Source organism: Pseudopipra pipra, chromosome 3 (assembly GCF_036250125.1).
Source record: "Pseudopipra pipra isolate bDixPip1 chromosome 3, bDixPip1.hap1, whole genome shotgun sequence".
Classification (NCBI taxonomy): domain Eukaryota; kingdom Metazoa; phylum Chordata; class Aves; order Passeriformes; family Pipridae; genus Pseudopipra; species Pseudopipra pipra.
The window spans coordinates 34,102,106-34,126,091 of NC_087551.1; the positions used below are offsets into that span (position 1 = coordinate 34,102,106).

The 23,986-nt window shown below is 38.3% G+C and overlaps 1 protein-coding gene across 2 annotated transcripts in view; it reads right to left on the reverse strand.

Moving 5' to 3' along the window:
- Positions 1 to 23,986, reverse strand: part of CRIM1 (cysteine rich transmembrane BMP regulator 1) — a 169,959-nt gene that overhangs the window by 141,875 nt on the left and 4,098 nt on the right. For both annotated transcript variants that reach the window (XM_064648598.1, XM_064648597.1), the window contains exon 2: positions 14,106 to 14,279. In XM_064648598.1, coding sequence (XP_064504668.1) covers positions 14,106 to 14,279 — 174 coding nt within the window. The remainder of the gene's footprint in view (positions 1 to 14,105; positions 14,280 to 23,986) is intronic.

The following is a 23,986-nucleotide window of genomic DNA, read 5'->3' on the forward strand; positions in this document are numbered from 1 at the left end:
ATTATCGTGGGTTTTTTTTAACTGGAAGCATTTGACAGCACAGAACAGATTAGAGAACACATAGTTTCACTACCACTGAAATTACTAAGCCTGGTTCCTTGTGTCTTCATTTCAGAATTGTATTCTGTAGCACTCAAGACGATGAGAGTTTCAACTGAAGCTTTTCTAGCTGTTCAAGTTGTCATAGTATACTTCTCTTCATCAGTCCTCCAGCTCTCACAGATTCTCTGCTGCCTAATACTGATGTTGATTTCATGTTGTATAGTCTCTCTCATAGTCACCTGCCCATTTGCAGTAGTTGCAGACTTATATCTTTGAAGTCCTTATCCAATTGTCAAAACTGCTCAAATCTGATAAATCTCAGAAGTAATCGTGAGCAGGAAAGAGGAAAGGCAGAGACTGAGAGACAAAAGCAGCAGAATGATAAAAGCCTCATTTCTTCACAACATTGTCTGCACTGCAGTTTGTCAATGAAGAATCTTTGCTGGCCCCAACAGCTTAAGGGATTCCCCTGCCCAGTTCACAGCATGGACACACAGCATGTCATGTCATGGCAACAGGGAGAGGGGACACAGGAACATAAAGGCATGAACTGCTTAAGGCAAGCAGCTAGCAGAAACCCCTCTTTTTGCCAGGCCATAAACTCAAAAGCCCTCTTTTCCACTTGGGATTCAAAGCCAGAAGCACTTTAATGCCTAAACTAGGTCAGTCTTTGTTTACACAAAACACAGATGAGAAAGGAAGTATCAATTCATTCAACTTAGTCAGGATGGGTCAAAACCACTGGACTACAAAGCACAGAGTAGCTCACTGCTCTTTTATTTATTTTTAAGAAAAGAAACCTTATCACAGGCACATTTAGAGAACACACCTCACACAGACATAGCCAGGTAACAAAAACTGTTTTTCATATAAGATAGATATAATTCCTCTGTGGCAGTATTGACAAAGAAATTTAAAGTGATCTCATATTTTTACTAGGCTATACCTTCACAAATGCTTTAGGTTACAGCTCCCATTTGTCAACTTTTGTAATCCTGGTAAGCCATCAGGACTTCTGGTCTGTATCTACTACAGATACCTTAGTAAATAACGGATAGGTTCAGATATTTTAGTTTCAGTGGAGAAAAATGAAGAAAACCCCACCAAAGAAACAACAATCAAACCCCCACCAACAAAAATAAACAAAAAAGCCCACCAAACTACAAAACAATAAGGACAAAATCCCCAACACATAAGCAAGATCACAAGCATGACACAGTTGTGAGTCTTATCCTTTTGATATTTTTCCTTTGCCTTCTCAATTTTTTTCCTCCAACGCCATAGCAATCCCTACACTCCCCAGAAGGTTCCTTAGCTGTAGCCTATGACAATTTTCCCCCTAGGAGGGGAGGAAGAACAAGAAGAAAAAAAAAAGGAAGTTTTGCCACAGGAGGTTAACAGGTGAGCCAATCTGCAGACCTAGCAATGATTCACAGATTTCTGCTGGAGTTTTATGAGAAAGTAAAAGAAAGATTTCAGCAAGTTTCATTTCTTGCTCCATATTCCACAGATCTGAATTTCAATTGTGTACAGTATCAGGCAAGTGAGAACTACCACAGTGATGAAAAGAGGTGCACATGTGAAACCATGTTTGACCATACAGTGATAGGTTTTGTGGACTGCAACTGTAAAGACAAACCAGATATCTGCTAGAAAGCAAAGCTCTCTTTCCCTTGTCAACGAGCTAGTAGCTTTCATAGCAATAGTCCCTAGGATTAAGAAGGAAAACAGAGGTTTGCATTAGCAAAGCAATGTTTCACAAATGCAGGACTCTTGAGTAGAAGTCAGACACAGACAGCTTCTGTCTGCAGCCTCCTGAAACAAACCGATGTTGGCTTACAGAAAGTGTAAGGCTTTCTCACAGTGAGCACTCACACTCTGCTCTATGTGTAAGAGAGCTACTCACATTACTGGAACATTACGGTGTCATTCAAAAGTAGTTAGGGATGTGTTATTGTGAAGACACAGCTTTATCTCAGTTTTCAAGTTTCACATAGTCTCACTTCACATTAGTACTGAAAAGCTCCGCTGAAACTCATCTGCAACCTAAGCAACCTGCAGAATACAGCAGTAAACCACAGCCACTTATACAGGACAATCCTCATAAGGGATTGTTAATTAGCAGTTAACTAGAGTCCTTATTTACCCCTCATTTCAATAGACAGCTTGCTCAAACAGAATGGCAAAGGAGACAGTAAGCTGTTTTCAAGCAGTATTGATGTGTACCATCCCTTTATATAATGCTAGCTCCTGTAGACCTGGTTTGGGAATCTCAGTAACATGCTATAGAGTTCTGAAAAAGACTAAGCAAACACACTTTAAAAAAAAAAAACAAATCTTAAAGTTAGAATAACTTTATGCAGTAATAGAGAGTTCTAAATTCATACAATTTAGGTGTTGATAAAAGAAACAATTTTCTCCTGCACCTCAGACTCTTTCATTAGGTGATATATCATGTTCTGTAAAAGCTACAGACGTAGCAGCGAACCAGTCAGATCACCCATTTCTTTATAATGAACAGGGCCCTGCTACCCAGGTACAGCCCTTGAGTCAGGATCCAAGTTCCATCCACCTTCAGTTACTTGTATGCTCTCCCAAAAATCCACTTTCCTCAAACACTTGGCTCTTCTTATTCATGACTTGGCAGCTGCCAGCATCTTGTTCAGGGACAGATCCAGTTCAAGGACACTGACAGCATTTAAATTCCAATAGCTCTCCAGCTCTAACAGGTGAGTTCCAGGCTCAAGCCATTTGTCCTGTACCTAGTATGCCTACATTGGAGGACATCAAAGCCCCAGCAGAAGGTATCCAGTTATTGCAAGCTGGAAGCTGAAAGCAGAAGCTTGTACCATGATAAGGACTGGATGCCCAGAGCAATGTCACAGACTAAAGTATAGACTCTAACTCTATGGCTGATATAGCAGTACAATGTGCAAGACTTCTGAAAAGCAACAGCATGAAGATTCCTATTTTAGTTTTCTATCACATGTGATCTACCCAGGTAAGGAATACCCACACTGTCCACAAACTGTAACAGGACAATAATATAAAATAAGTCCATTTAAACAAAATTTTACAATCTTGTTTTCTATCCGTCATTCTAGCATGTTATATCAGTCCCAAGTTTATTGAACAATTTTTGATATTTGAAGTGGTTTTCTTCAGGAGCATCCAGATTAGCTTTTTAAAAATATATTATTTGTACTCAAGTTGTAAAATCTTAATACTAGTATTCTATCCTGGCTTCTAAAAATGAACAAGAGTTTAGGAACTCGTGTTCAAAACTATCCCAAAGCACTTAATACATACTACATAAAGACCCAAAGCAGAAGGATGAAACATGTTGCTTTTGGCATTATTTTGTTCCCCATTCACTTCTGTAAGAAGCCTGAAATGACAACTAAGAAAAGACATCAGACCCACATGTGTAAGTCTGGCAAAAGGGTTGGAAGCCCCAGCTCACATAGCTAGAATGTCAGGAATTTCCTCTGCTGCTGTATATGACTGCACCTCCTAACCAGAGGTCAAAAGTAGATTTGAGTTTCCAGTTTGGGGTTTTAGGGTTTTTTTATGTTTGTTTGTTTTAAATCAAGAGAGTGTTTTCTTTGTCCTTCTAAAGTTATGTGCTAGTGTCAAACATGTTTAACATTATCAGTGCAGTCATTTATAGAAGTTGTGATTTTGGCACATGTGTCTGACAGGTCATTTCAATTCTAACACCTTAAATTATGTAGATCAGTTTGTCACTATAACAACAATTTTTACATGTCTCTAAAACATACAAAAGCACCATTTTTCTTTTCCTAACTGAAGCTAAGAGTTATTGAAAGCTTTACCTCTTCTGAACAGAAAACACATCTGATTCTAGAAAAGTTATTTAACATACATTATATTAGTTACTTGATGAATGGGAAGGAAGCTTTCTTGGATTTGAACAGCAAGAACTTAAAAAATACTTTGAACACAGAACACTTGAGGGAATCCAGAACAACAGGGAAGAGAACATATGCAGGAATTCAAGAAGGGGTAGAGCTATTTTTCATCAGCACTAAGGCTAAGAAAGCCTTTGGTTGGGTTTTCTTTTGAGAAAGCCATTCAGCTTCAAGGTCAGGCTTCACATATAGAACCACCCACCCTCTCCGCAAGTATCTGTACAGATTAATCCTTTATCAGTAACTAAAAATGCAAACACATGCCCAGAAAGTACATAATGACAGTAATGGACAGCTGTCCCAGTATTTGGAGAGTAGGTATTTTGTTTTTAAGCACCCAAAAAGGATGCACACATACCACCTATGCTCAAGACCAGCACCTAAGGATAGTACAGAGCACCATCTCAGTGCAGTGTCATCAAGAAAGGTGGAACTTAGTGCTGAAGAGCCCACTTACAACCAGGTAGTTTCCATCCCTTAAATAGACATTTGGATGTTTGCTTCTACTGTCAGCTGTACCCCTGATAACAGCCTGGGGTAGGGTGAGGAAAATCATCTTGGAAGTCTTTGTAAGAGGAATTATTTTTTATTTTTTTTTTTAAGTTTTATGCAGGGTTTTCTTCTGGGGATCAAGAGGGTGCAATCAAGCAACACCTGCTCATATTGAACGTTAAAGGGCAGAGTAAAGGGCAAACAGAAGGAATAAGCTCAGAATAAAACTTCCTAGATCATTAGATCAGGCTGTCAGTGACAGATTACAGCTAATTAGAACAGAAGCAAGTCACAACTACAGGAAAACCTGAAATGGCTTTTGCACACCTTCCCCCCTCCCCACTGCTGTTTTTTTAAAGGGGAAGGGTAGATTGTGCATTTGTCACATAGCATCCAGCCAGATTTAATGCTACCAAATTAGCAAGGTCTGTAATTTGGAAAAGAAAGTTTAATAACGAGAAGTAGTTAGCCAGACATCTAAAAGGGATTCAGATGTGGTTTTTTAATTGCTATAGTAGAAATCCTCTTCTCCAAAGGTGTACCTCTATTAGATAAACATTTACACTCATTAGTAATAAAAGGACAGTTTTCTAGAGAGGTACCTCCCAGCAAGACTTGATGAGGTACTCACTTGACATAGAAGGAAACTTCGCCAGTTCTAAAAAAGAAAAGTGGACCCAGACAAAATATCCCACTTCTAAGGTTGCTGGAAGTAGATGACAAAAATGGGATAAAGGAAGAAGAACAGAAGCAGGCAAAGTCTTCTGCTTGAAATGATTCACAACACACACTAAACCAGACCAAGCAACCAAACCCCAACCAACAAAGCAAGGGGTGTGAGTGCTCAACGTACAATCCCATGATAGATCTAGGATAGTATCCTACTTACAACATCATTTCCCAGAGGTTATTACATTGAAGTCTTTGATACACTTCTGATGACTGTGGAAGCAAACTAGAAACTCCTTCCATGCACATCAGCACCACTGCTTGCAGAAGTCCAGAGTGGAACCTTGGGTTGAAGGCAATGGGGGCAGGAGCTCAGCCTGACCCCAAAAGTTTGACCAGCAATTAAAACTCCCCTGCATTTACTAGCACAGAAAAGCCAACAGTGAAGAGCATGTAGAGTCCCATATTATGTAAGCTAATGTGCAGAACACTAAGTATTATTATAATTATCGAAAAAAACCAAACAAGCAACAAAACAACTAAACAAATATGCATTTGCTTAGGGAATAATTGTTTTCTTATCACATTAATATCACAAACTCCATTGCAGATATAAATAATTTTGCTTTCTAACAAAGCAAAAGCTTTACATTTGCAAATTATTTTATAGGGACATGTTTATTACTGTATTAATTAGAAAGTGCTTTTGTATATGGGGAGGAAGAAGTGTTTGATCTTCTAGTAGTGAACACAGATAAATGGGCTCATACACATTTTTGTAATGTTTAAGTAGGATTGAGTTAAATTTTCATGCATCTTGAAAAGGCTACTGTTGGAACACCTGTATGAGTATCCCTGCACTAGTTGCCAGGGCAAACCAAGCTTATTAAGCATCCTATCTGCAGTGTATTCTGAAGTACAGGTAATGGAAGTTTTCCAGAAACACTGCTCTTTTGCTCCTTTCCTCTACCACCTTCCATCCTCTGAAAGGGATTATTCAAAGTTTCTCTAAAACCCAACTGGTTCACAGGATCTTGCTTCCATTCTAGTCTCCATCTATCCATCTTGGAGACAACCATTGCTGGTAATGCTTCATTCTATTGCAAAGAAAAATTAGTCTGATGATGTGGAAGCTGCATAGTGTTTGTTCTATTTAGTAAACAGCACCATCACAACAACTTCAAGGCCTAAATTTGGAGACAGAGCTAAAATAGCTTGTCACCATGCTATACAGCCATTCAGAATCACAATATAATGGTATAGCATTAATTTAAAGAGACAACTGTGAAGTTATGAAGGTGATCAAACAAACAAAAAAAATTTACTTTATTTTACAATAAACTGCTTCTCAATATTTATAGAGACATAACCATCATACTGAAATTGTCATATTGACAAGTATGTCATTGATACCACTATCACTGGACACATTCATTCAACACTCAGTTATTTCTGTCAGCATCAATGCCGCATATATCCAAACAAGACTTGCCCTGTTTAAACAAGACCTGTGACCCAACCACAGGAATATAGCTTCCTGCAACTATGCAACATTAACCTAATGTTTACACACCATTCAATTCGAGATCTTTGCTCGGGTCTCTTCTGTCACGTGGAGATAACTTTTGATCCTTAAAATCAACACTGCATCTGGAAGTGTTCTGCTAAAAGTCACCTGCTCCATTTTCACTCTCTTTCTCAACTTGAACAGAAGGTCAAGCATTCATTAAAACCTTTAACTTGCCACTACAGTTAAAGCGGACATACTTCAGCACAGCCTACTTGCCAACATGGAAAAAAAGCATTTAGGAAGCGCTGAATTTATCAAGAGCAAGCTCTTACTAGCTGTAAGATACCTGCCCTGTTCTTTTCCTGCTCTCATAGAGGCTCCAGGTACAATCAGTTATCTTGTATTCAGTTTCAGATGAATGCAGATAAGCATTTGAAACAGAAAAAGGTATGAAGAATGTCCCTTTGTCTCTAGGAACAACCCTGCTTTGACTGTCCACATCTGACTGCTGGCTTTGTAGGAGGCATTTGTCACACAGTCCTATCCCTACAGTTAAGGTTACACTTCTGTCCACAGCAATCTCCAAAACTGCAAGTTTGAAGGAAACTGAAGTGTCATAAATTGAAGATCCAGTACCCTCTCCATAAGCATTACATACACAAGGATATTGATGCAGAAGAAGAAAAAGCAGGTGTGGCATCTGTACAGCAGCAAGTGCAGCACAGCAAGGCAACAAGCTCAGTTACTATATAGTAAAAACACCACACATTTACATAAAATGGCAAGGGAAAATATAGAAGATACAGCATTAGTTACAATTGTAAGTAATTTTTGTAATCCTAACACTTAGGTTTTTTTTAACCAGCTGCTCAGTTCTGTGTTCTTTATTCAACCTTCCCTCCTGCCATGCAGCTTTTCCCCCATTAATACAAACTGCATTATTTATAATCTAATTAAATCTAAAATTAGGTATCCAGTCACATCAATATAGAAATATGAAAGTCAGTTTTCCCTTTTGATATCTTTCTGGAACTTCTACAAGGTTTTCCTCTGGTTAGCTTGAAATTTGATGCCACAGATGTCGTCTGTATGACAACTCATCTTAAAAAACAGGACATGGTAAAAGAGCCAACACATTAGAAAAAGATCATACTTCCTTGATCAGGGAACAGTTCTCAGAGGAACTAACATCAGAAAAGCGACAAGTCCTGCAAATTTAACACTGTGCTGTCATGCTGTGAGAGCAACTGCACTGCCAGTTGTGCCACTGTCACAAAACTCTCTCAACAATTAACGATCAAGTTATCTTCCTTTCTTTTTCTTTTGGAAAATATCTTTGTATATTTAAGTTCTTATTAGTATTCCTTATCCATATTACTTCCATATCAAATGTTTTTTCCTTCTGTCTCTATGCAGTCAGAAAAAAAGCCCAAAAGCTTTTTTGTACTGCTGTTTTCCTCTGTGTTTCATGTGAAATTTTGCCTTCAAATGCACTGATTGGCTCTCACAAGCATGTTCAAGGGTAAAATCTGGATCTTTGCCACAACTGCATTCTTTATTGCAAACACATACCAACCTTCAAAGTTCAGTTATTTTAGCAAAAACATACGTTAATTGTTGTGCAAGGAGAATAGAAAGCATATCAGATTAAGCACATTTGAAGGTATTTCACTCATCTCCTTGCTTGATAAATCAGCACAGAGCAGGATCTACTTTGTTCTAGTTCATTCGATACAGCCATTAAGACCACACAAGTGAAGTTTAACACAAAATCAGACTTAACAACAACCAAACAAGCATTCGGAATAACATTACCTTCTCATATTTGTTATTCCAGGACTGGTCTAACAGGTATTGCAACATTTGTCAGCATAAAGTTATTCAGTTACATGTAAAAATAATGGAATGCAAGGAGCGTGTTGCAATAAACCAGCTTAATAGACACCAGCAACTTAAAAGTCCTTTTCCTTTCACATACGAAGGACAGCAGTGAATAGCTCAGAAAGGTGCAAGCCAGTTAACCAAGAAGCAACCCTTAAAATAACAGTTTGAATAACTCTGTATCAGCAGCAGGTTTTACATGTGGACAGAGATGCAAGTGAAGGGTGTTGGTTTACCTAGTACATTAATCACATCTTTCATCAAAAAAGGTACAAATTTCATCCTTCACATTTACTTTGAATAAAGACTGGGTTTAATTTTGACATGGAAAATGCTTATGGTTTTGGTAGAGCACAACTGATAAAGTCAATTTGTTTCTCTTAGAGCTCAAGGGTACACTGAGAGAACCTGTAAGACAAAACCACCATTATCGCTATAACTGGAAGCGCTTACGCTCTCTCTGGAAATCATGTTTGTCTGTGTCACATCAGTACCTGATAGTATCAAAGCAAGCATTTATCTTTGAAAGAATCTGCAGACTGAAGTTTTTAGTAAACCCAGTTGAAGAGAACCCAACCTTAAGTAAAATCCCCCTAGTGAAAGACAGGATGCCTCTGACCCACAACTTTCCCCTCACTTCCCAGAGGGAAGAGGAGATAGCTGTTCTAGCAGAAAACTTTTTTAAGAAGTGAGTTATCATTGCAAAGACCTGATGATGCCTTTGAAGAATCAGCCCATGAGAGCACAGAAGAGGAGGAGCGGACTGAAGAAGCTCCTGTTCTCTGAAGCTCTGCTGGGCCATCTGAACTGGTGCCAGAGACAGGCATAGAGGGAGAGACAGCAGAAAATTCCAAAACTGGAATGCAGTCTGTCAAACTAGATTCTGAGCTACTTGGACTGACACTACATTACAAGTTTTCAATGCTACTACCTATCAATGTCCTACAAATTTATCTTGAAAAAAAAATTACTTCCTCTTTTACTTCCCCCACCCTCAATCCTCAGTATCTCACATAATGTCTGAAGAACTGACTCTTCTGTGCCATCTGCAGCTAATTCTTCGCAGATCATGACTGCAAGAAAGCATAGATGCAGCTTATTAGACTCCTGGTTGTTACTGTGCTCAGCAGACAGCAGCATCTCCTCACTTTCTACCCTGTGGCCATATTTTTCACAGTCCACTCCAGCAGTCCAAGTTCAACCAAGTTGTCATCATTAGCAATCTCCTAAATAGAAACAAGCTTTCCAAGCTCAAGAACACAGGATTTCCTGAACCATATCAGAGCAGGCACTCATCAAGACAATAACCAAAAGCATTTTAAACAACAATAACAAAAAAACCCACCCCAACACAGGAATCTATTATTATTATTATTATTATTATTACTACTACTTAGGTATGCAATAGCTTTTCCAGACAGTTTCTTTCTGGCCCCAAATATGTGCATTCCCTCACAGTAGGACAGTTCATGTTCTCTATACAAATCTTCTCTACAAAAAGTCACTGATGGTCCATGTAGAGAAACAGACACTTCAAGCCTGGTAATTGAGTTGGGGAGACCTCTAAGGTATAAATATGCTTTATGATACTCTACTGAAGTAACAACTCTTTGAACATTTGCAGCATATCTACATGAAAATTAGACAGAAGTTAGCTACCAAATTCTATGACAAAACCAATCCTTTCAAATTTATCTAATCCTACTGTTTTGCAGGAAACCAAGGAACGGGGGTGACAACTGCCTTTCAGTACCTGTCTTACTGAGACTGCACTTGAGCCTCGCCATACTTTCTTGCAAATAGACATCAGCACCCCTACAGAGGTTACATACATTTGAGCAGAGGTTAAAAAAACCTCTTCTCATTACAGCCTTCTTCAGAATAGGGTAGAGCAAGACTCAAGGAGACAAAATAAAGAACATGGCTTTAGGCCCTGTCAGTAACATCTAAACAATGTGACATTAGAGCCTATGCAGCCTGATTTCAGGAAGGGAGGACAGAAAAAGTTGCTTTAAGTGAACTGGGGTGCAAACAGAATGCAATAGGTAGGCAAAGAAAGCAAGAAAAGGAGACACAGAAAGGTACAGGTAGAACGAAATATGTGAAACCCAGGAAGGCAGGCAGATACAAGCTAACAGGGCAAGAAAGATCCTACATGAAGCTAACGAGAAAACTTTGGGTTAGCAGAGTAAGCAAGATAGAACTGACACCAAGCCCAGGAGGGAAGACCACATACAGCCTGGAAAGCTTAAGACAAACCAGATAAAGAAGGAAGATGACTGCAATGGCTCTTTGAAAGGGAAGGTGCGAGCACAAAAAGACACAACGAAATGAAATACATGCAAAACTCCAACCCCTTAGTGTGTTCTCATCCGGAAATGGGACTCCAGATTTCAGCTTACTGTTTGTTATTTGTCAGATTGTATTTACAGAACAGATTCCTTATCTGCAGGCTTTCAGTGAGCAGTGCAGGTTGACAGAGGTAATGCTTTGCATTAGGCCCAGCATCTCTTGTGACTGGACATATGTATATTTAGTATGGTTGGGCAGACTAACTGCACCCTTCCTTCTTTCAAGGAAACGACAAAAAATTCCAACAAAAGAAAGGGCGCTGTAGTAATTTTCTAGGTTCCAGTTTATCACATATTCTGTAACATTACAAATCTATTTCAGCTTTGCTTTTAACAACAATATTGCCATTAAAAAAAATAAATTCCCTTGATAGGTAGGACCTTATTCCTTCATGATTATCTTCATAAGTAGAAGGAAAGCTACCTAGCTACTTTACCCACTTTTCCCCTCAGCAGGATGGCGTTAAGTACTTTCCCTTCCCTCAGTTGTGTTATGGAAGTTCATCAACATGTGAATGATATATAAACGTATAATGAATATCAAAAATCTTGCAGAGAGATATGTAACTGAATAACAAAATATTTTCGATTGTGTTATATCCTCATGGAACTAGCTGCTAGATGGCACTTTTCCTCTTACAGTTTTCTTCAAAAACTGATTATGTTGTATCCATCATTCAGGTGCTCAACTTATGTCTTTTTAATCACACTCTGTATTTAATTATCCATGCAAAGTGTGGTGAGGAGAGGGAAGTTAGATTATCCTCCCTTGGTCCCACTTTCCATGGCAACAGATTCTATTAGAGTATTTGAAGATTTAAATTATTAGTTTCAAATCTTCCTGCTATTATCTTTAACAGACAAGCCAAAAGAGTGAAGTATACATCAGTACTTTGAATTTCAGGAAAATCTTAATTTGGCATATTTAACAGATCTTATGAATCATCCCTTTTTAAACGACACTACAGTTTAAGATTTAGCTTGCCTTTCAAGAAACTGAAAGATTTCTTTATTTTAACATGCTCAAAGAGTCCTCTGGTTTGCATACTACCTAAGCCATGTTTCAGGTGGAGTTTCCAAATGGATGAATTCCACTTTCAGACTATTAAACTTTGAAAGCCTGAAATATTCAAACAGCAAATACTGGCTCAGACACACAAAAGTGTCTATTCCATTTTACCTAAGAGACTTGGCTTGCTTCGCAAACAGGGACGTGGCAAGCACTAGTGGAAAAAAGTTATTCTTCTTTTCCATTAGCTTAGGTACAGGATGAAGCATTACTTTGGTTTTAATTATCAAAACAAGAACTAATGCATTTAAAGAAACAACGTCTATTAGCAGTCAGCATTCAATTACCAATCCTAGTTGGAGAAAGAGGGAGTAAGCACTTACAGTGTAAGACTCAGTAGGCAGATTTGACAGACTACATCTGTCAAATGCAGAAATCAAAGTTACATTATGACTTCTGCCCATCTATAGGAAATACAAAGGGATTTAACTTTCGACATCCCTCAGTGGTACTGTTTGGTAATCTAAAGATGAAAATGCAAATCCACACTCTTATGAGTAAAAGCTGGACTGTTATAACACTGAAGTTGTAACTGCCAGATTTCTGGTATTTAAGGATACCATTATTGTTTCAACACTTGCATCCTTCCAAATTGTGAAAGATTAAAAAGTCAACAGGTCAATACTTCTACTGGTGCCCTATAGTCTGAGGCTTTGGAAGAACACCCTTCCCACTCCCCAGGGAAATAAACCCAAGAAAACAAATTTTAAAAAAGTTAAAAAATTACACCTCTGAAAAAATAACTGAACCATTGCTCTTATACCAAACAGTTCACAGGTAGAATATTGTTACCTCATGGCTAAGTATGAAATGCTGTTCTTTTTAGAATGGAAATTTAGCTGAAACAAGAGGTTGCAAGTGGCACAAAGAATCAACCTGCTTTAGCTATGCCATTCCACAAATTACGTCCATTTCTTCCGAGGCTGCAAAGTACAGAAAAGCAACCCACAGCAGATTTTCATAGCGAGTTAAACACATGATGAATTGTCATTCCAATGGAGTCCTGCTGAACTACTACAGACTTAGTCACACATTCACAAGTTAAAAAAGAACTGGTGAGTAAGATTACTTAGGAACCCATGCTACTGCCCACGACTACAGCAACAAAAGACGAAAGGTTCGGCCTCTGCTCTTCCTAGAGCTAAAAAAGAAACCACAAAAAGCCCAGACAAAGCACTTGTATGCCTTTAGTGAGCAACAACTTGACCAATGATCATGTTTCAGCAGTTTCTCACAATATCTCCTTGGTTAAAGTCTGTAGCTCAAAACCAATTTTCTTATCACAAAAGAAATACAACAGATGACATCATATTACACTTCCTTAACTCAAAGATAGTAACCTTAAATATAGCCAGTAACCATATAAATACATTCACTTCTGCAATATGACTTTAAGCATTAAAGTTTAAAGTAGACTAATAACGCATGTCCATTACAGCATCACAGAAAGGGTCAAGATCACTTTTGATAACTGCTCAAAACAATCCTAGAAATACACCACAAAAATTTAATTCCAGCCAGATATATTTGAGCCAACTCATTTCCAATTCAGCCATAAAAAGAAAAAACAAAACAAACATGGATGTATGCAGAAGCATAAACATAAAACATATCAGGTCTAATGCAAATCTAATCAAAGGAACATATAAACTGTAAAATATGAGCATTAAGGTAATGTTACATTATGTAAACTTAAAGAAAATAGCAATTCATGCATTCATATAATAAAAGATACAAGTATAATCAATAATTACTACTTTTTCTAGGCCTTTACTACTAAAATTCACTGCATTTATTCATGGTTCAGTCATATCAATACATCTAAAGTGAGTATTTCACACTGCTTTACAGCTAACAAGATGCAAAGGTAGCTACCACGAACTGCAAACAGAACCATTTAGTCTTAAAATCTGCAAACATCATAGCACACAAATCACCAACTATTAGTTTCTTCTATTCTTAAACTTAAGCATTTGGAATGCCAAGCTTACCGAGGTACTATCTTCCTCTACAACATACACTCCTTTTCTGAAAAGTACAAGACCATGTGTATCTGAAACTAAACAAGTCATCCTAAAACACACTAAACTACATTCTAGTTTTTCATCAACTGCACAGAAAAAATTACTAATTCTGAATTACTGAAGACGAGTGCTTACCTTCAATCCTTTTTAAGGCCGACAGACAAGTATCCCGGCTTGGAAATTCAAATGGATTATTACAGGTCCGAATGGTGTCACATTCACATTTCCCATTGATTATGTTACAACCTGTTATAAGGTTTTCATTGCATGGTTCAAATCCAAGAAGCTGATCGTCATCCCAGTTCTCATCTAAAATAAACAAACAAACTTGCTCACTATTAGATTTCAGCTCTAGTACATAAATTCAGCTGCTTTGGAGTTGGGGTGTGATTCACATCAAGTTCAACATAACACTAGACAGAAGATAACAGATTAAAAAAATCATGGATTAATATGAGCAGTGGGATTTGCCAAATACCATGTTTCACAGCTATTCTATTGCCCATTTTGCTACAGCAACTGGCATTGTTTACCTTCCATCTGTACGAAAAACTATGTCATCTCAGAGAAATGCATAGCTGTAGTACAAATGAGTGCTATTCTAACAGAAATAACTTTTGCAGGCAGTTGAAGTTATATTTATAATGGAAGTTAGAACATTGGACAGAATATGCAGCTGTTATAGAAGTCAAAGTTGAGTCAGAAAGAGAGCATTTTAAAAGAGGATTAAAAAAATGCATCATATAGAATCCACTCCACGGAGATAACTTTTTATTACAAAAATGCTGCAAGATGCCAGACCTCTGATTCCATTATATGACCAAAAGTGAGTTTTCCAGCAGTCCTGGATTATCATACATATTCTAGGAGAATTGATCAAGCACACTGCATTCCTTGCTGTCAAGGGGCTGGGGATAGTTGGGCCAGAATGAGTCCCTCTGCTCAAACAACTGTGCCTTTTGAATCAGTCCCATCAAATATGTGTAACTGGTTTTCCCACTACAAAAATGCCCATTTTCCTTTTAGGAGGCTCCAGAAAGAGACATAAATCCAATCAATCCAGATTTTCAGTAAGATTACCAGTTCTACAAAATCTCAGTTTTCTTCGGTCCAGTTCACATAACAGCAACATCCCACCAACTCAGAAGTTCAAGCAAGACAGAATCATAAAACAGCCTGGATTGTAAGCGACCTTAAAGATCACCTAGCTCCACTGCCCCTGCCATGGGCAGGGACACCTTCCACTATACCTAGGCTCAAAGTCCCTTCCAACTGACCTTGAACACTTCCATGGATGGAGCATCCACAACTTTTCTGGACAATCTGTTCTAGTGCCTCGCCTCCCTCACAATAAATAATTTCTTCTTAATATCTAATCTAAGCCTACTCTCATTTGAAAGCCATTCCCTCTTGTCCTATCACATGCTTTTTATGCAAGATTGAAAAAACTAAACTAGGCATTAGGTATTCTTTGCTACAGAGCACCAGATAATTTTCCAAGCTTGTCTGTCTATAAAACAAGTACTACAAAACAGCCACACAAAATCCACTGACTTCTAGTAATGGCAAAAAGAACAAATACATATTTTCAATCTTTACATCCTTATATTCAAACTGCAGCACTTGCATTGTGTGTTCTAAATAGTTTACCCCAATTTTATATACTAGCAACAAGCAAGATTCCAATACAGATCCTGCCAAGATACATTTCGAAAAAGTTAAACCATCTTCCAGTTAGGAAGGGTAGGTTTTTTTGTTGTTGTTGGGGTTATCAAAAGCTGTCCTCTGGTATGAGAGGCCACAGCTGAATACAAACTGTTTGTCATTCAGTAGTCTCATGCTCAACCATAGTCTGAAAATCTATAGTAAATAACAGTATATACACACATATGCTGAGGTTGGCATGTAAGTACTGTTCACTCAGAAACATGAAGAATATCTGCTAACTTGCAGTTTTTCCTATTTTGGGGAAAATAAAAAAACACCACCTGGAAAGAGCTGTTTACCAGTTCAATACTGTACATGATCTACAGGAAGCATCACAGAAGATTCTCACAGGTATATTTATCCCTGTACAACCAACCGCGTGCTTTCTATTATGAGCTGGTAAAGTATCCTGCTCAAATAAAGAATTGACAAACAACAAAGTCAATTGTAGACATGAAGATGGGAATCTTCATGGGAACTTCATGGCTCTTCTACTCCATAAAAATAGCAAAGGAAGAGTAGTCATTAACCCCAGGAAGTAATTTCTTTTTTTTAGCTAATGTTAACCTATCATCCCATACAGCAACTGTATCAATGAAAGTCAAAGGAAGTGCAGAAGTTCCTGAAGAGAAACTATTAAAATTCTTTCAAAAGAAGATGCCCCTTTAATAATGCTTAGGACACTTTCATCATGAGGAGGCCACGCATACAGAGGAAAAAAAAAAAGTCCTGAGAATTTGGAGAACAATAATACATCCTGTTTTTGAGAAGCCGGAATACAGCCTGGACAACTTGTATTTTAGAAATCACAGCAGTAATCCACGTAACAACAAGAACAAAAGCTACATCTACAGTCCAAGACTCACTGTTTCAAAGTCTGTAACCTCAGGCATCACAGCTTCATCCAGATCAGTCTAACAAAATGCTTTGGGTTGCTCCCTGTTTCTGAAACAGACTATACTTCTAACATCTTCTGAATCTTGAAACAAGGTATTTTTCATTACTTGGTGTGAATACAAAAGTTACATTCAGACAAGAAGAATGCAAATCCAGTTTTAGCCTGCACATCTTCTACCAGCCTGCTTTTCACACAAGTTCATTTACAAACAAGATTTCCATCAATGAAGGAGCAAACACATAACAGGAGCTTATTTTAGTTTAGTAAATCAATGCAAAGTCTAGAATGATTTTTGATGCAGACTTAAGACTTTTTTTCCTGGTTGATTTTCTCCTATGAACAGAATTTCAAGGTCCTATTAAATGAATAATTGTTTACCACTTAGAGAAATCTTCAGACATCACATCAATATAGGCAGAACAAAATTCCTTGGAATGGGAAGTACAACCAGATGAAAGCATTCACATGAGGGATGTAGCTCAATTGTCTCACTTCAATTCAAAGCTTTGGTTACTTGATGCAAAGGCATCTAGTGCTGTCCTTGATGCAGATAAATGGTAGTCCAGTAGAGCAAGCTTAGAGGTCAGCAATACTTGAACAGACAATGGAATCATGTTTTGAACAAAATATATAACCTAGGCTCTATTATTCCCAAAAGTCATCACGTCCTGTGGACTATTCCAGAAAACAAACTTTTACACACCAGTAATTTGGGACCTGGGACAGTTCATGAACTATTCCAAGCTATAGCACAAACATTTTCCTGCATGCTCTGCTTCACCTTCTCTACAGCTTCCTTTTCAGGATACTGGTCTTTCGTGCCTACATCTCAGAAATCTGAATTATATGAAGGAATAAACTAAGATATGATAAATTGTCAAAGCTTTACTTCTCTGCAGGCAGGGCTGACAAAACCCAAATGTAAGAATCTGAGTCTGTTAAGCCTTGGTATGCACATCTTATCTCCTAGCTGACTTCTAGTACACCCAAAAATACAAAAACCAAGTAGGTGTTTAACATTCTTGAGTGTTTAGAAGCAATCCAGTTGAAAAGAAGCCCAAGTATACTGCTAGTTTTCATCCAAACTGATCTTTGTTTAGCTGTGATTTTCACCACTTCACTGTGCCAGCATGATCAGGTAGGGACAAAAAAGGGAAGGGCCATATTTTTTAGCAGCCCTGAGTTGTCAATGGACTCTTGTTATACAGTCAGTCACCTTTTGCACACATGCCTTAAAGCAGTTCAAATGCTCCTAGCAGGCTGGTAACTACAGCTTCAAAGTAATTTCTCTTTCAAATAATTTCTATCTACATGCAGATCCCCACTCTTTCCAACTTAATCAGGTGAGTTGCCTTTTCAGATAATAACACAGTTCCGCATTTACTCAGATCAAAGTTAAGTCCTGGACATAATACCTTTTTAACTTCTAAGCGTGCTTTCATACCATAAGGAAGTCATGGGAGGAGAGATTTCTCATTGATTCCAAACTTTTGTCATTTTCTTCTATCATTCATATAATCACTTGCCTTCTGCAAAGCAAACATTTTAGCTTGCTAAAAATTCACATACTGCTCTGGGTTGCTGAACTCCCAAGTCCTGTCATAGCACGCATCTAAAAGTAGGGAAGAGGATTAAGGCATTAACAAGTTGAACAAGAGGTCCTTAAACAAGTCCAGTCTAGGAAACAGTCAGAGAAACATATCTCCTGGCAAGCAGCATTCCATCACTGCTTTCATACTAAATCTTACATACCAGCACTCACAACACAGCACTATGCAAGGCATGATGCTCAAGACTGAAGCATTTATCTTCTTCACCCGAAGGAGCAGCTTGTGCTTCCAAAAGAGTGTGTATCTGAGAAACTAACTTTAAGCCTTAAAGGCACACCATACCTCACTATAGTTACATTTACTGTCTCCATATGCAAAGGATCATCTCAAAACAGGTGCAAGCTAAAAGCACAAGAAGAGATCTTTTCAGAGACTCCTTCTCCATTGCTTAAACTTTTGCTTTCCCTTCTTTCAAGTTCTCAATTCCTTCTGCCCAGCAAAGAAACTGCTCCTTTGTATCCTGTCCCAACATTTCTCTTTCTTTCGGGGCATTTAAGGAATATCAACTATTGTTTGGAAAATGCTATACTGTTCTCCTTCACTGTTTACAAAAGATAATGCATCACCTCAAACCAGCAAACAACACACTGAAGCGGTCACTAAAATATCACTGTTGAAAAGTACTGGAGTGAATTGAGTGAACTCCCATAATTTACATTTAACTGCAGCATGTTACTCAGCTATTTCCTAGCATGACAGGTAGGTCTCAGGATGCTGAAAGAGCAAAGAGACATTGCTGGTCTGAAAGTGAAATAGTCCAAGTCACATCTTACAGACTCTTGCATCCTTTTAGATCCTGCATTTGAAGGAGGAGAAAGAAGGGTTTCACAGTGACAGCGAAGCAATCCTTACTGAGACTGGTACTGCCCTCTGGAAACTGGTGGAGGAAGAACCTTTCAGAAGCTCTTCCATCAAACCAGACCCAAGGTCTGAGCCCCAGTACTCCAGCACACTGGTCTACACAACAGCATTTTCAAATCAGTGGTATTCATTAAGATGGTATGAGACTCTGAAAGGATCCTAGAGACTTGCTAAAATAAAAAAAGGAAATACTTCTTGCCAGTAAGCTTTGGCTTCTCTTTGAACAGGAAAAAAGAATGATGGAAAGGAAATGCATGTTTTGGAGGAGCTGAACAATAGAAATGACTAATCACCACTAAAGAATGCTTGAAACCCAGCCCCAGACCTTGAAAAGCAGCAGAAGGGAAGACTAGCCTTGAAGTGAGTTTGAGCTCATATACTGGCTTCAAGCCTTTCCCCTCTCACAACTTATTCCTTCTATGAAGTCAGGAACCAAGGACTACAACCAGCAGAAACTTTTATGGCAAGACACACAGCTGAGAATTTTGTGAGAAAGCATTTTTTCCACCTTTTGGAAGGGTCTACTTTCCAAGACCCAGTCTTTATATGGAATGTACAGCAGTACAAAAGGGTTTTGCAGCTACCTGAGAAAATTTCTAGTCGAAGCTAGAAAGCAAAACTGTACCATAACATTTAGACACCTCAGGAACACACATATATGTAAGGCTTGTCTAAAATCTGACTGCCTGCTTTAGCTTATCCAAAATAGAGCATGTATCTCAGGCGATCAAATCCGCAATGTAGTGAGAAGATTTTCACTGCAGCAGCTCTGCATGTGTCTCAAGACAGTTATTTCATATTAAGGAATGCAGAAAGTATTTAAACAGACCAGCTTTCCACTCAATTATCAGAAACTCCACAGAAGCCTTGAGGGAGGCAAGGAGATAAATGGAAATGTTAAGTGAAGCATGTGATGTGGACAACTATTTCAGGTTTTAAAGTTTTCCCTTCCCCACACTATCTGGAATATTTTAGTTCTCTAAGTACCATGACCTGCCTCTCTTTTTTTATTTTTGGTGAGGGGAGTGGAGGTGGGGAGAGGATGGCTGGGGGAGGAAAGGTGTGTTTAATTTGGCTTTTGTTTTTTTAGGACTTTCACTATTAGGGCTTCTTACAATAAAACTGAATGGTACTTCCAATAGCCTTCCTTCCCCAAAGATGGTCTGAAATGATAAATCATCGGTTCGGAAGTCTGACCCCTATGCATTTACACACCTGAAAAAAGACAAATTATTTTAAACCTATGACTAGAACCATATTTTCTTTGCAAATAGCTGACTGAAAACACTACACCATGTCTCAGGGTTTAATTGATCAGAGAGAGCCTCTGCCAGTACTGCCCTGACTAGAATGAGCACAGACAGCAACATTTCAGCTGTTGTAGCAGATTTTTCCTCTAGCTCTAGAAAACTCTTTATAAAAATAATTGCTAAGGCCTCAGAAGAGGGCCAAACCTTCATAACCATTTTCCAAAGGAGGCTAAAATTCCAATTTTTTAAGTTGCACTCTGCACCCACACACTTCAGAAGCCTGCATGTACAGCAGCACACATCAGCTTCACTGCAAACAAGTAGTTGGCTGGCTGCTTGCTGCAGCTGCTAGGCAGAGGCAAAGCTGACAGGAGTAGGAAAAGTTTTTCCAAAGACAAATTCTGGAACAAGGCTATGAATTGAGCAAACTATACCAAGAACAGTCCACACTATTAGAAGAAACACAATATCTTAAATATTTTGCCACTTTTACCCCCAGTCATTAATGCAGCATCACTGAACACCATAATTGCAAGATGCTTCAGAGGAATTGCACCCAACTTCTTAGCTACAGGAGACTACAGGAGAAACTCTACCCTGGATTTAGGACTAGCCTCAAGGCTTTTTTCTTTTTCTAAAACCTAAGTTAGAGATAGACATAAAGTTTGGTGTTTCTATTATGAAAGCAGCACATTTTACATTACCACATGTAACACCATTATCAATATGACCCCAGACTTTTATCAACAGCCCATCAGTGAGGGGAAAAAAATACCTCCAACATGCTCACATCCATCCTTTCTGAAAAAAATCCTGAAGAGAGTATCACACAGCCTGTAGCAAAACACTGAAGTTTAATTCATTTCAAGGATAAGTGACTCAACAGAATGGGTTCTCTTGGATTTAGAAACATCACACCTGCTAGTTTTTTTTCACTAACACCAAAAAAAACCCTTCAAACAAACAAACAAAACAACAACAACAAAAAAACCCAAGCACCAATTGAAGCCTAACAGTATCACAGTAGCTGGCTGTATAAGGCTTAAAGCTTAGGAAATGAGTAAGAACATGGGAATTGCTGCATGCCTGTGAGCCAGTGCTTTTCCTTCTGTTCACAACCCTGTGCTCCCGTTTGTTTTCCTATTAAAGACTTGTATGCTCACCCACAAGGTGTTAGTGATTTGCAGATTCTGAAGTGTCCAATACATCCAGTGAAAGCTGCTAGGGACTGAATATTGCCCCTGGTAAAGGTGTGAACTGCTTCCATTCATCTCAAAACATTACTGAGGATTTACTTTCCCCTGACAAGGCCAAACGAGTCTGTTCAGACAAGAGCTCCCTCAGGGACCATCTTTTAATCCCTATGCTTATGCGGAATTTAATCTAGATATCTTTTATCCAAAGTTATCTTCCAATCTTAGTTTATGTTGGTAAGTTTGTCCACATACATAAGCTTTCTCTGTCAGTGTCAGTCAGTCATTTTCCAAATTCCAGTATTGTAAGGCTACACAACTGGTGTCACTCAAAGTCTCAGGCAAAACCCTGAGTTCACCATTTCCAAGTTTACATTCCCTGTGGATTAAATGCATTCTCAAATGAAAGCAGTTTATAAGTCACAAGAGACATTTAATAGGTCACCTCTACAAAGTATTTAATCCATTAAAACAGAGAAACATTCGGTTCTATCTGCAAGATACTATAAACTTTACTTATTGAGATGAAGAATGCTTGAGAGGGGCACAAAGGAAGGAAGGGAAGAGGAAAGCATTTTTGAACCATATTAATGGATTAATTATTGCATAATATGCCTGTCAGTAAAATGACATTTTGCTTGACTAAGTACTAGGCAAGAAGTTAAATTATGCAAGAATCCTTGAATCAGCTAGAGAGTACTTAAGCTAGCAAACATGCCTAGGGGGAATTTAAAGGTAGCTTAGAAAAAAAATCTTTATAAGCAGCATGATTTTGGGGAACTTGATGAAATAATCACTTTCTACGTGGAAAAATTCACATAAATGGAGGATGCTTATGAAAGATTTAAAAAAATATAAAAAATTAAAAGAGAATATTCCTCTTACAGAAGTTAAAACATTTAGTAATCCAGCCTATCCATGGTGAGATTTCTAGCTTTGAACTAACTGTGCTGATCCACAACAGCCACATTATTGCATCAATTATTGCATCAACATCCCTCCTCATATCTGTTAGACTCTTCCATTTAATTTTTGTTGAAATACTAGAACAAAGTGATTTCTAAAATCAAAATACGATGCCCACAAACAGAGAGGAAGCCATTTCCAAGTCAAATAAGCACCTGATCCAATTCAAATTCCGTGCCACACTCAAAGTTACGTGTTCTTACTGATGTTGAGATTTCCACATTGACAGAATACAGAGTAGAAACAGCTTATAAACTATCCAGTCTGTGTGTAGAGAAGACAGCATGCTCCTAGTAAGTGTTTTCTGGTGGGGGGGAGTAAGGGAAGGGGACTATGAAATTTGATCAAGACTAGCATATCAGAAGCTGAACATTCACCAGAGAACTACTTCTCATTCCAGTTTCACAAGTTAAATAATTTTTCTGATTATTTTCTTTTTTGAAAACATGAATAATTTTTCCATTTGTTTCCCTCATAGTCTGGATTGCTGACAGCCTTTGAACAAAGTATTTTGACTGCCTTCATGCCAACAACCATTTGGTGCACCACTTAATACTGATGAAGTCCCCAACTACATCATCAGTTCTAACACTTGATTTACTGGAGAAAGTTCTCTGTGCGCACATGGACATGAGAACCACTTGGACATTTCCCCAGCCACTCACTACATAACAAAGTGAGAAAAAAACCCCAACCTAACAAAAATATAAGAAACCTGGGCAATGCTATTCCAGTCCAAAGAGATATAAACAACTGGGTTACCGACATGTGACTTCTCAATTACCTGAATTTCAGTAACTTGTACTGAAAGCAAAATACTGCCTAATGTTTAAAGGTGTGGACTGCATCAAAGGCAAGAAGCCAATCATGTTGTATAGAAGACTGTCTGGAGATAAAGCATCAAGTTGAGGGCTTTGGGTCCATTGATCCATTAGATAGCGAGCACAGTACTGAAAACAACTGAAAACAAAATTCTCCCAAGGTACTAGTTACAGAAGTTACAAGTATCAGCACTACTTGTGATAAAAATACTATCGAGTCTGTAACCAAGTTATTCCTACTTCAGAAAAGCAGGAAAGAACTCCATTAGCATACATGTAAACCAATGCCTGAACAAAGCAAAACAAAAACAAGCTTAGGTTTCCTCTTCCAAATTTTGAAAAAAGCTGGGTTTTCAAAATTTCCTTTCTTCTCACAAGCTCCAGTTTCACTGTGCTTTGGTTACATACAATATATTGTGCCCTTACGTATTTCTAAGAGAGGAAAACTAGTCCACATCAGGCTTAAAGGTGGGAAAAGGGACAATGGACACATCCAAGCTCTCCCGGCTTGCCGCAACAAGGAGTGACAGACAGACTGTAATGCTTCAAACTCCCAAAAAGATGCAGTTCAGTAAATGAGACTAGGATTAGCCACAGGAAGGCAAGCTTCTGCCATTGTACTAGGAGATTAACTCACATACTTTCCCAATACTTGCCTAAAATCTGCTACAGCAGCTTTCTCCTGGTCCCAAGGGAGCCCCAGCACAGAA